This window comes from Podarcis liolepis (genome assembly GCF_965112155.1).
Source record: "Podarcis liolepis genome assembly, chromosome: 8".
NCBI classification, from domain to species: Eukaryota; Metazoa; Chordata; class Lepidosauria; order Squamata; family Lacertidae; genus Podarcis; species Podarcis liolepis.
Genome location: NC_139560.1, coordinates 85,567,021 through 85,580,629, shown reverse-complemented (window position 1 = coordinate 85,580,629; position 13,609 = coordinate 85,567,021). Strand labels below are relative to the sequence as shown.

At 42.7% G+C, this 13,609-nt stretch overlaps 1 protein-coding gene across 1 annotated transcript; it reads left to right on the top strand.

Moving 5' to 3' along the window:
• Positions 1-43: 43 nt before the first annotated feature.
• Positions 44-10,816, top strand: IK (IK cytokine). Its single transcript, XM_083519413.1, has 20 exons — positions 44-202; positions 1,130-1,196; positions 1,694-1,786; positions 2,524-2,583; positions 3,193-3,360; positions 3,443-3,557; positions 4,511-4,581; positions 4,831-4,877; positions 4,991-5,154; positions 5,263-5,371; positions 5,809-5,848; positions 6,217-6,436; positions 6,919-6,937; positions 7,081-7,161; positions 7,648-7,726; positions 7,985-8,042; positions 8,504-8,592; positions 8,814-8,922; positions 9,569-9,603; positions 10,509-10,816. The coding sequence occupies exons 1-20, from the start codon at positions 187-189 to the stop codon at positions 10,534-10,536; spliced, it is 1,668 nt and encodes a 555-aa protein (XP_083375539.1). The 5' UTR covers positions 44-186; the 3' UTR covers positions 10,537-10,816.
• The last annotated feature ends 2,793 nt before the right edge of the window (positions 10,817-13,609 follow it).

Below are 13,609 nucleotides of genomic sequence, written 5' to 3'. Positions count from 1 at the left end.
ACAGGTTTATCATATTATTTCTCTCTATATTCTCGATCTCCGCGCAGGGCGTTGTGGGTCACAGGCTGTGCCCCTTCCGCCGCCTCCTTCCGCCGCGCGGTGCCTTGTGGGAAAAGCGAAGGGGTTTCGCTGTGTTGTTGTCGTGTTTCTTTTTACCTCAGGCCGAGACCCGCGGCGAGAGCAAAGATGCCGGAGCGGGAGAGTGAGTGTCTCCGGAGGGGGCGGGGGGCGGGATATAGTTGCCCGCTGAGGCACCGGCCGCGTCTGAGAGAGAGTTTTCGTCGTCTTCTCGGCCGCCGCCTCGCCCCCTCACGCGCCCCCCGGAATCGGCGCGAGTGGCCGGCGCCCCGTCAGGCCCGATGCGCCCCCGGAAGAGCGCGGCCGTGGATCCGGCGCTTCGGAACTCCCTGCCGCTTGAGACCAGGCCGGCGGCGCCTTGGCCGTGTCCCCCTTTGGGGCGCCTGGCGAAAACAGCCGCGCTCACCCTTCCCACGTTTCAATGTGGGGCTGTGAATCTTTCTCGATTTTATCGCCTCACCTTTGTGTAAACCGCTCTGAGGGTTTTGTGTTGTTTTACATTTTCTTGAAATACCGGTACATAGATAAATGAACTTAGTTGCGCCTGTGGCCCATTGCCTGGGGCTTAATCTGCGGGGTGGCTGGGAAGGAAGGGGGCGATCCTAACTTGGGTAGGCAGTGGCAATCCAGAGCAGCTGTGGGGGAAACGCTGCAGCCCTCCAGGCACTGATGTACTACAACTCCCATTTTTCTCTTGCCGTTAGCCACATTTGCTGGGGCTGATGGAAATTGTAGTTCAACAACACTGTGTGTGTGTAGGTTCCTCACTCCTGCTGTTAGAGCCTCCTGCTCTTTGCTAACTTTGTCTCCAGTTGCTTCCTTGCAGCAGAGATAGCAGCTGGTCACACAGCTAATTGCAGAGCTGCAAATGTGCGGTCTCTCTGACACACTGAAGTTCCATCTTCATTGTTAGTTTGTTTGTTTTTCTCTGGGTGGTTTCATTTCTGAATGAAAACCCTGCAATAATCTGTGCAAATGGTATGTTTACATGTTTGGCAGCACAGCATGTGTATCGCATTGGCTTGGAATCACTTCTTTTTCTTCTTTCTAGGTGAGCCGTTCTCTAATCCTCTGGCCCCAGATGGCCATGAGGTGGATGATTCTCATTCCTTTCACCAGTGAGTAGAACTTTTCGTTATGTTTTGTGTTGGTTCAAGCGTCCTATTTTTATGCAAACTTTTTCAGCAGGGGGCTGGTCCACTGTCCCTCAGACCTTGTGGGGGGGACCGGACTATATTTTGAAAAAAAAGATATGAACAAATTCCTGTGCCCCACAAATAATCCAGAGATGCATTTAAAATAAAAGGACACATTCTAGAAACACGCTGATTCCCAGTCCGTCCGCAGGCTGGATTGAGAAGGCGATTGGGCCGGATCTGGCCCCCAGGCCTTCGTTTGCCTACCCATGGGTTAGCCAATGGATGCCCGTTTTTTTGTTTTTGTTTTGCTTGCAGAAGTCTTTCAGTCCATACAAGCATGTTGGCTATTTGGTATCATAAAATGGAATTTGGAAAGTTTTTGTCCTTCAGTAAATCTTGTACCATGGTGTGTTGAAGGCAGGATAAAGTATTGTGGGGGGGGGTTTGGCAGTAAATCACAATTGTTTTTATTCTAGATCTAAACTGACCAATGAAGACTTCCGAAAACTTCTTATGACCCCACGAGCAGCTCCAACATCTGCACCACCTTCCAAATCTCGCCATCATGAGTAAGCGTGCAATTTCTGTGCTACTTAACAAAACTCTGTTGAGGTCTTTCTCCCTGTCCCCTGCCCACCCCTGGTCAGCTGGTACATACTTATTCAGTACTTAGTTTTGGCATAAGCTTGTGTATTCTGTATAATTTGGGCACAAAATAGAAAGAAACTAAATTGAGAATTAGGTATCTAATGAGGCTAATACATTGGTCTTAAAACAATAGTGATCATGCTTGGCAATAATATAACACTTCAGAGCAGCAGTATTGTTTTTAGTGCCCTCTGGATCTTGCTGGATTATAACTCCCATCACCCTAATCATTGGCCATGCTGGTTAGGCCTGATGGGAGTTGGCTACCAAGAGGGCATCAAGTTGGCTACTCCTGCTTTTGAGTGTTCAAAGCATTTCACATACAATTATATCAGTCCTTACAGCAATGAGAGATAAGATAGTATTATCCTAAATTGTTAATAAGATGGGCAGAGACAGAGAACGCTACCATATATGACTGGGGCAAAAATTATTTGGGGGATTTTGCAGCTCCTGTGTTTTGCCAGTATGCTACCTAGCTATTGAAATCTATATGCAGATCTTAAAGTATCCTCAAAACTTTCATGGTCACCTTTGGCTTCCTTTGAATGAGCTAGTTGTTTTATTAAATGGCATGAAATGACCTATCCCAAGCATGTTCCTAGCACACTGTCTCAAAGTTGGGCATTCTGTGAGCACAATTTTTTTTCCTGTTTAGGATGCCAAGAGAGTACAATGAAGATGAAGATCCAGCTGCTCGGAGGAGAAAAAAGAAAAGGTAAATTGAGAGATTTTGATCCAAAGCTTTCCTAAGGCCCTGATGTTTCCTTAATGTGGAAGGAAAATCCTAAATAAAAACCCTGCCAGAAAAAGTCAGGCTCTTGGCTGTCTCCTCACTAAGAGAGGGATACCCAGTGATTAGTTGACCTTAAAAGAAATATTGTGCCTTATTATCCCCATTGAATTACCTTCTGTATAGTTGTGGTAATGGACATCTTCAGAAATACCTGGAAACTTAGTTTTCAGTGCTTCTGCCATCTTGACTTTTACCCTTGTTGTAGTGCTGAGATTACACTTGTGACTTCAGTCAGTGATTCACTTGGAGCTTGGTGGGGTATTGCTTATCCTCTTGATCTTATTAGATCTTTCTGTGGCCTTTGAAATCATTGAGCATGAAGTATTGGTGACATGTCTACAAAGCCTGTAGCCATGTGCCATCACTTCAGGGAGGCAGGATCCAGAAAAAAGGCATTTAACTGGAGATGCCAGAGACAAGCCTTCACGATTCTAGCTATTATCTCTGAAGCTGTTAAGAGAACTGGGAATTCTCTTATAATACCATGGTCTGAATATTTCAGTGATAATCAGTTTGTTTTTCTCACGCCAGCTACTATGCAAAGCTACGCCAACAAGAGATTGAGCGGGAGAGGGAGCTGGCTGAGAAATACAGGGACCGTGCAAAGGAGAGAAGAGATGGTGTCAACAAGGATTACGAGGAAACGGAGCTGATCAGCACAACTGCTAACTACAGGGCAGTGGGACCCACTGCAGAAGCGTGAGTGCAGTCACTGTTTTTGCCTTTCTGCTTTGCAATACAATGTAGCTCTGGTGTCATGGAGTTCTTTTTATTGCATTAGGGACAAATCAGCTGCAGAAAAGAGGCGGCAGTTGATTCAGGAGTCCAAATTCTTGGGTGGTGACATGGAGCACACTCACTTGGTGAAGGGTCTGGATTTTGCTTTGCTACAGAAGGTAAGCCAGATGATACAATCAATAGTAAATCAGCAATTCTCATGTTTGAGAACCTCTTCCCCATGTGTTCAGTGAGATCTCCAATAATGTATGTTGTTGATAGCTAAATTGCTATTCCCTTTGCCACCATTCCATATTTGATATGTAATATCTGTTCCTTTAAGAATTTTTTACTTCTGTTTGATCAAGAACACTATGATAATCTATGTAGTATTAAACTTGTCTGGAATTTTGGAATAACTCTGGATTATGCTCTTTGCTTTAAGAGCTAATTAATTTTCTGCAATGCTTTTTCTGAAGAACATCTTTCATAAATCTTCAGTGTCATTTATTGGCTGCTAGAGATTTGGTTTTTAAGAGATTATTGTTGGTTGTTAAGTTATGCAGTTGCCCTATAACTGCATAAGATAAACTACTTCATATATGTGGTCACCTGGTACTTCCTCTGTCTGAATGGCCACTGACTGTATTTTTCAGATGCAAATAAAGCAACAGGTGGGGGAAATTTGACTTTATTCAGCCTCCACCTTGTTCTGGTAATTTATCTATTCCTGAAGTGATTAAGGCTATTATAAATAAATAAACAGTACTGTTGATTTGTTTTTCAGTTACAATATTGTTTATAAATTATTTATAGTTTAGAGTAGTATTTTTTAAGTCTTCATTGAGTTTTCCAACATACATTGTATACAGAGCACACATGGTTTGATAAAAATCACACCCACCCAAAATTAGTAACAAAACCAGGAGTAACATAACACTGACAGTCTCATACAAATAATTTCAGGTTCATATACTCTGTGTAGATCACCAGTTGATACTGCCACACAGGTAACTCCAGAGCAACATACATTCCTTTGCCAGCGTGTAAGAAAAAGGGCATCCAAACCTTATCCAATTTGTTGGGTTTTGGGACTCTGCTAGCATTTTGAAGAAAATTTCTCTCTGGTCAGGTGCGTGCTGAGATTTCCAGCAAAGAAAAGGAAGAAGAGGAACTGATGGAGAAGCCCCAAAAAGAAACCAAGTAAGTGGTAACAAGACAAACTCTGGCTTGTGACTTTCTAGCTCAGGCATAGGCAAACTCGGGCCCTCCAGATGTTTGGGACTACAGTTCCCTTTATCCCTGACCACTTGTCCTGTTAGCTAGGGATGAAGGGAATTGTAGTCCCAAACATCTGGAGGGCCGGAGTTTCCCTATGCCTGTTCTAGCTTAGCAGAGAATGTAGTCTAGAGAAGAGGCGTATTATATCTATTCATTTTGTTTCTCTTTTAGAAAAGATGAAGATCCAGAAAACAAAATTGAATTCAAGACTCGTTTGGGTAGGCATGTTCATATATGTTCTATGAACCTTGGTTGCAATGTTGTGACTATCATGGTACCATGAGCAAGTACCTGAAATATTCTAGTGTCACCAAATCCCCATCCTTCCTAGGTCGAAACATCTACCGAATGCTGTTCAAGAGCAAGGCATATGAGCGAAATGAGCTCTTCCTGCCAGGGAGGATGGCATATGTGGTGGATCTTGATGATGAATATGCAGACACAGATATCCCTACCACCTTGATCCGAAGCAAGGCAGATTGCCCTACCATGGAGGTATAAATTATGAATGCTTTCTCTGAATGAGCAGGTGCTTTTCTTGTTGTGTGTATGATGAGGCACACATTATCTATTGGGGTCTGATACCTTTGACTTTCCTTCTAGGCCCAAACAACACTGACTACAAATGACATCGTTATCAGTAAACTGACCCAGATTCTTTCCTACTTGAGGCAAGGCACTCGTAACAAAAAGTTGAAGAAGAAAGACAAAGGTGGGCCTTGTATTTTGGGATCTGATGGGATGTACGGATCTGACGGGATCTTTTCCCATAAGCACAAGGGGCATTAAAATTTGTGCAAATTAAACAAATGGCAGGGAGACACCAGAGTTTTGCTTATCAGAATTCTGATGCTACTGTTGTTGTTTTTTACCCTGCAGGGATGAGTTCCTAGTTGAGGAAACCACTTAAAATGGGGAGAAATTAGGGTGAACTGTACTTAATCTGCATCTTCTTGCCTCTTCGGCAGGTGAAGAGGCACAAGCTGAGTGACCTCAACTGTCAAGCATGTAGTTTCACATGCCGCAATGCACAGATGCCACATATATCTTGCAGTATAGTGTTTTCATTATCCCCTCCTAAGACAACAAAGCTGAAGCAGATAACATGAATACAGAAGTAGGTTTATTCTGATTTCTCTCTGTTTGTAGGAAAACTAGATGAAAAGAAACCTCCAGAAGCAGATATGAGGTAAATAAGCTACCTTCTTTGCTGGGTGGATTATGCTCCAGGGTTTTAGCAAGACTCCTTTTAATTGCATTTGGCACCCTTGATGAGAAGCTCTTACTTGGTTGAAATGAGAGGTCTTGAAAGCTCCTCCAGCAGACCTTGGGAGGGAATATGTAAGTGGGCTGATTTTGGCTTATCACTCTCCCAGAGCGAAGGAAACAGTAGTATTTTAGCAAGTAGATGCCACCTTGGGATCCATCAGATTGGTAGCAGGAGTGAGTGATGCAGTAAATTGTTCAAGGAGCCTGTAAGAAATGTTCTTCTGTTTTTGAGGCTAGTATATATTTATGTTTCATGCCTTTTTAATTTGTATCTTTTTGGCAAAAAAGTATTTTTGACGACATTGGTGATTATGTGCCGTCTGCGGCAAAAGTGCCACGAGAGAAGGAGCGTGAGAGGTACAGGGAACGGGACCGAGAGCGGGAAAGAGAGAGAGAGAGAGACAGGGAACATGAGAGAGATCGTGAGCGCGACCGAGAGAGAGAGCGTGAACGTGAGGAGGAGAAGAAGAGGCACAGCTACTTTGAGAAACCCAAAGCTGATGACGAGGTGAGCAGACAGTACTTTGGCCATGAAAACTTTCTATACTGCCCTTCCTCCAAGGGTCACAGGGCTGGTTACAATATAAAAACACAAAAATAAACAACATAGTAACAAACAAAAAATAATCACTCACATTTAAAAGGCCATAGATGGTTTAATCAGCTGGAAGAAGAGGAATGTTTTTGCCTGGCACCCAAACACTACTGGGATAAAATGGGTATAAAATCCTCCTAGAGGTAGGGATAATTTGATACTGGTGATTTGTTTTAAATAAGTTGAGACTGTGTTAAATGGTGCAGATTTTCCAGTCTGGGCTCAGGATGAATATTTTGGCAAGGGAGAGAAGGCTGTGGAGTATACTGTATGTATTGAGAAGAATTAGCACTTAACAGGCCTGCACCACTGCACCCTCTCTCAACAAAAGACTGATGTTCATCTTGCTTTTTAGTTGCCATGTTAGAGTAATGTGCTCTTTCTTTCCTCCTTAGCCCATTGATATCGACAAAGGTATGCTTCTTTTTAAAAAAATTAAATTGGTTTTTCACAATTTTATACATTTTAACTTTTAACCATTTCATACATTAAAATAAAAGGTTCTTTTGAACCAAAGGTATGCTTCGTTCTTAACCTTCTTATGAAACTGTTTCCAGGACCTGGCTCAGCCAAAGAGTTGATTAAATCAATCAATGAGAAGTTTGCTGGAGCAGGTGGCTGGGAAGGGCCAGAATCATATCCTTTTTATATGCATATACAAATGTGTGATCCATGTATGTTTCAAGTGACCAAGAAGCTGCTGGCTATTGGCTTCTGAGAGCAAGATGGGATGGGAAGATTTCCTTGCCTTGAACTAACATGGTAGAGTGTTTTAATTACCACTGTGAGACAAACAAGTGTAGGGAAAAGGTATTCCCTAACACCTGTAACTTGCCTCATGTGCTGCTGGTGTCCATAAAGAAGTAGCTGGTATAGATGGAGAATTGGAGCAATAAGTGGGGAGGGTCCATCTCTTACCATCAAATTTTGGGGCCGTTAACTCCTTGGCTTGCTAAGGAGAAATGAGGGACTTGGCTGACTCTTAAGGACTGCTTTTCTATTCTCCTGTCATCTCATATCAATCTAAACTCCCCAATTACTGTGGGTGACAACACTTTCCTATGTCAGATGCTTTCTGACCCTAGATATGCCTGTATTATATTTTCCCTTAACTTTGGGCACATTAAAAAAGCCTGAAGACAAAAAGCAATTGGGTGACTTCTTTGGGATGTCAAACAGCTATGCTGAATGCTACCCTGCGACGTAAGTATTCGTCGGAATGGGGTGTGGGCTCTGGGGAACCACATGAAGCCAAGCAAAATATTTACTTGCCTTACCCTAATTTTTAGTGGACGATATTAAGGGCAGCTGTTTGCCATATTTGTGGTTAAGTACTCCTCTTCACTGGCAAGCTAATTATATTAATCTGGAGTCTTTGCAGATTGGTGAAACTTGGAATTATCCAGACTTGGGGCTGCAAGTATAAATAAGAGCTTCCAATTGTATCCCTTTTCTTTTTAGCATGGATGACATGGCTGTGGATAGTGATGAAGAAGTAGACTACAGCAAAATGGATCAGGTAAACTGTCAATTGGTTAGCTTCAAGATAAGCATTTCTGCTTCGGGGTGGGACTGATATTTGGGAGGAATATTATTAGTTGTGATATCTCCTAAAGTGTAGATTGCCTAAGATTTCACATGACTCTCATTTCCCGTTGGACTGTGTGGTGGCAGCTCCTCACACTCTGGCCTGGCTTGTGGCAGAATGAAGTGTGTAGATTTGATTCTACTGCTTCAGGCTGCGTGTGTGGGACTAATCCTGGCCCCACCCCAGGTGCTCCTCAATATAACAACCAACCACCTTGCAAGTAGAAAACTCTTATAGCAAGGGTCAAAGTGGTCTTAAACGTTCCTCCTTGGCATGATAATTGTGGGGAGTCCAGTGGAATTTTTGGTTGCTGTTTCTTAGGGAGGCCTGCAGAAATATGGTTCTCCTACACGGATACATTAAGTTTATATTTTTTTTCCTCTCTCCTCAAGGGAAATAAAAAGGGACCCCTTGGTCGCTGGGACTTTGACACACAAGAAGAATATAGCGAGTACATGAATAACAAAGAGGCTCTGCCCAAGTGAGTTTGCCACTTGTCCTGAGGGTAAGAATGGGAGAAGCAGAAGCAGTGGGTTATGGTGGGTCCAACATTTTAGCCTTTTGGGAGAACCTTACAAGTCAGCTGCTTCCTGTAACATTGGTGGGAATGTATATTTAGACCATGGGAAGGCTTTTTTGAACCTAGCCTTCCTGCTGAAGGAATTTTACCTCCATTTTAGAGTTTTTGCTGTTTAATCCTAGAGCGGCTTTCCAGTATGGAATTAAGATGTCTGAAGGCCGTAAGACACGTCGTTTCAAGGAGACCAATGACAAAGCAGAGTTGGATCGGCAGTGGAAAAAGATCAGTGCGGTGAGCATTTTGAGCAGAATGACTCTTTAGTTATATTCCCTTTTCCCATCTTAATGTGCAGTTTTTTCAGAACTTTATTCAGAGTACCACTGACACTTTCCTGAGTTTATTTTAAGATTAAGAGGAGAATGGATCTTTGGCCAGCTTACTCAGTCACATGCGTATATTTTCTCCATCTTTATGTATTGGCTCAGTATTCCCAAGTTGTTCTATGATCCTGTTTATTCTATTGCTGCTGAGAAAGCCCAGCAAGGAAAACAATGCCTCCTCCTATAGAACTTGTAGATTGTTCCTCTGCTTTCCCTTGTGTAACAGATCAAATGCTAATCTAGCCTGCTAGAAATCAGTTGTTTTCTGTTACGTGTTGTTGCATGCTCCTTTGCTAAACATTAGTACCTTCCTAACATAGGAAGCTTTAAAAGTTGTGGGTTGTATGTAATGATGTGGTTTGGTTTGTGCAGTGGAACTGCCCTCTGCCAGTGCTGCCCCCAAACCTGCTACTGAACAGATCTGAGAGGCATGTGGGGGGGGGAGGGAGTTTTGCTGTGCAAGTGGAAGTCCTTGCGCAAACTTAATTATGTCCTTGGATACAACCCTGTATACATAATACAGTAATTGTAATGCATTGATTTTAACTTCTCTGCAGATCATCGAGAAAAGGAAGAAGTTGGAGGCTGATGGGTTAGTAGAAATGCTTTTACTTGAGAATCTGTTGCTGTATGAGTGCTACTCCTAGAGTCCACTCCCTGCTGTGCACTTGCCCTTATGGGTCTTCAACAGAGTGCTGTGACTTAGTTTTGGTGGTCTTGTGATCCAGGGGGTGAGGGTTCAGCATGTATGAACTGAGGAATATTCGCCTTGAAGGTTTTTGCTCTGACCCATGCATTTTCTTTCACATTCCTAAAAAGTGAGGCCAAATTACACCTTTCACAAGGCCACTTGTCCAGACCCCCAACTATGATTCATTAACTGTGTGGTGCACATAAAACTGAAATAGGGCCTCACCTTTATTCTGTCATCTCTGTACTCTGTAGAGTTTTGCCCATGCAATTTATCTGCTATTTCATCCACCCCTTTACGGTTTTATTGCTGGCAATATGCGGGTGCTGATAGATCACAATCCCACTGAAATTACCTGCCCATTCAGTCTTCACCATGTCAGCCTTGTACAAAGGCTGAAGCTCTTTTCTGGTCCTTTAGTTCTGATGCTCTGCTTGTAACTGCATTCTAGCAGAAGCCTTGTCTCTGCAGTACTTGTTAGCTGTGAAGGAAAAGGCACTTGCCAGAAGGATTCTTTTGTATGTTTTAGTAACTTTGCATGCTACCATCTCTGAGGTTATGCAAGGCCATATTTTGTTTTCATGGCTTGAAAAGGTGATATGTATTACTGCGCACAGTGCAGATTCTTCGCATTAGTGAGCATGTCTGCTTCTGTGATGGAGTGCAACTCTGAAGATTTGAGTACAAGCCTGAAAGAGTTGAATAAGTGCTGAAGTCCCACCGATTGTAAATTTTACTTCCTGCAAGCTGTATTCTGTATTGGACTCTTCTGTATTATGTGTCTCTTAAAATGTCTGTATTTTCAGGGTTGAGGTGAAGAGACCAAAATATTGAAGTTACCGTGAACGCCCGGCCCCTTCAGCTGTATTGGAGATGGGGCTTTGATGGAAGTGTTTAGATCTTCTTGCTCTGGAGCAAAGCTCTCAGAATCATGTCTTGGGCATATAAGCACAAAGGGCAACTGCTGAGTCTGCTGAGGAACCTTCTTGCCACATCTCCTTGTCCTGTATTGGCAGCACTGGTGCCTGTTCGCTGGGAGCCTGTACTTTAGGTTTTTGTGGCTTGTAATCCTTTTAGGTGCAATAAAATCTCTTATTGATGTCTGTATTACAAACCTTTTGATCTTTTTCTTTTCTTGTAAACAGTAATGCAGTTACACTTTCCTTGAATAGTATGATGGAGTGGGGGGGGTGTATTTGCTTTTGGAAAGTAATGATTTCTTCATTCTATTAAAAGCATTACGGCAAGCCTTTCTTGAGTTGATCGTTAAAATATGATGTCAATCAATAATGTTCTGCAGTGTCTTTACGTTTTTCTCCTCACTCCCAGCTCATTAATGTCTCTAGGGGAGTGTTTATAAGAATACTAACAGATTGCAGAGAAGAAAAGGAAACATTTGGATACAGTTTAATTAAAAATAATAATTTCCCAAAAATAACATGGCAGGGAGGTTAACAGCAGGTTAACAGCAATTTTATATACTAACTAGCATGTCTTGATCAGATACAACAGGGATTGTGTGTACGTCTGTTACAGTCATACCTCATGTTATGTTTTTTCAGGTTGCGTCCCACGGCAACCCAGAAGTACCAGAAAGGGTTACTTCCGGGTTTTGCCGCTCGCACAGACGTGCAAAATAACGGCATGCGCAGAAGCGGCGAATCGCGACCCGCGTGTGCACAGACGCGCCACTGGGTTGCGTTCTATTCATGTTGCGAACGGGCCTCCGGAACGGATCCCGTTTGCAACCAGAGGTACCACTGTACTTGTATAAATGTTACACAGATCAGCTCTATTTGAATAATATTTACATAACTTAAAACCATCTACCAGGCATTGGTGTGGAAAACTGCAGAATAAATCTGGTCTTTTAACCACACAGTTGAGATACTTGTCTGGCTTTTGTTATAAGTAACCCTGTTAGGGTTAGAAACTCAAACTGGCAAGTACTCAATCAGGCCAGTTCCCTCCTCCTCTTGACTTTTCCTTTAACACCCTTGACATTCCATAGTTATTGGATGTTCTCAGCATCTTCAACGAACAGTTGGGCTTTTGGGCTGGCATACATGACAGATAATACAGGTGCTTGGGTGCGTGTCCCACTCTTGGCAATCGGTGGGCAAAGTGGTGGCGGGAGATGAGCCATAGTTTCATTTGGTCAACAAAGTCTCTTAAAAAATCTAGTTACAGGTAGGTAGCCGTGTTGGTCTGCCGTAGTCTAAACAAAATAAAAAAATTCCTTCCAGTAGCACCTTAGAGACCAACTAAGTTTGTTAAATCTGTTCATTTGGTCATGAAAAAGGAAGGCTGAAGCACACTGGCTGCTTCCTCATTCTTGGGCTTTTGTAGAAAGGCAAACACTTGAAGTTTAGATATGGAAGTGTATAAATTAAAAGTACATTCATTTCAATGAAGTTGAGGCAAAAAGATCAATTTCTGTGGGATTTGGAGCACCACCGATTCAGAGCTGTGGTGTGAGAAAACACATCCTTGAAGGACACAAGAGGCTGCTTATAGGGATAAAGTATCCCCCTTTATCAAATCCCTACACAAACTTCATTTTCATTTTCTCTCTTCTAGCGCAAAGGTGAAGCAAATTTAGACTTGCCTTGTCCGACTGGTAGTGAGATTAAAAAGTTCATTTGGAACTGCATGAAAGTCAATTGAGCACATAAATTCCAGGTAGGGGGTACTTCGTGTCCAACAGCTGACAATATGAAAGCTAAGAGGGTGTGGAAAATTGGGTGAAGGATCTAATGTACATGCAGCCAAATGAGATGGATCATAAAGTGTCATGAAACGCTGGGTGGGAAGTCAAATAGATTTATTGTACAGGAAGTGGAACAGAATCCATTCTGGAAGTCTGTTTGACTTCCACAACATTCGGAAACCACAGCATGGCTTCTGATTGGCTGCAGGAAGCTTCTGTAGCCAATTGGAAGCTGTGGAAGCCCTGCCAGACATTCGGGTTCCAAAAAAACGTTCGGAAACTAGAACAATCACTTCTGGGTTGAAGTGTTTAGGAGCCAAAACCCAAGGCGTTTGGGACCCAAGGTACGACTGTATATAGTATGGAAAAGAAGATGTAACTGAAAACTGAAAAAACATGAAAGGTTTTTTTTGGGTTTTTTTTTAATCAACTGAGCACAAGGCTTCTGTGCACTGTACAACTTGGTGCTGGATATCGCTGGGTGGGTGAGCTTTGGAGGGAGCTATTTAACGTTACGTTTGTTTGCATAATATGGCATCACTTGCACTTTCCCCTTCATCAACAATATGATTTTGGTGGTATACTGAACCAGCACTCAAGTGAATGGCAGCAGCGTTGCAACAGCATTTTAAAGCAGTTTTTAAGCACGGTCCAAACTACATACCTTAAAAAAAAAAAATCACAAAAGGGTTTTTTCGGGTGGGGTGCAGGAGATGCCTGCATAGTTAATCAGAACAGCAGTGGGGCTTCAGAAGGGAGTGATTAGCTCAATGCTGGCAGCAACAAAAAGCCTATAGCTGCCCCTGCCACCGTTTCAACTGGAAGACTGGATAATGATGGTTTTCTTCACTATGGTATTGCTATATGGGTGTAATTCTGGATTGCATTACAGTGTTGCTGTAAACCTCTCTGCTTCAGTTCTACCTCAAACATGCATTACGTAGCAAGCTCAATCTCTGAGCTGCTCTGGTGCACAATGCTCTTCCACCGTTTGTTTGTTTGTTGTGGGGGAGGAAGGGAAAGGGGAATTGTTAGCCTCTTTGAGACTCCTTAGGGAAGTGATAAAGCAGGATATCAAATCCAAACACCTCTTCTTCACTGCTACCAGAGAAATAATATGGATGGATTGCATTGACATTTTTTCATGAACATGACCATTTCAAAAAGTTTAAAAGTTCAACATCTGGTGCTTTTTTT

What these genes read in the sequence shown, in the direction of transcription:
- IK (XM_083519413.1), top strand. An exon ending in GTGGGACCCACTGCAGAAGC is followed by an intron (nt 3,361 to 3,442) that starts GTGAGTGCAGTC and finishes TTATTGCATTAG; the next exon opens with GGACAAATCAGCTGCAGAAA. An exon ending in ATTTTGCTTTGCTACAGAAG is followed by an intron (nt 3,558 to 4,510) that starts GTAAGCCAGATG and finishes CTCTCTGGTCAG; the next exon opens with GTGCGTGCTGAGATTTCCAG.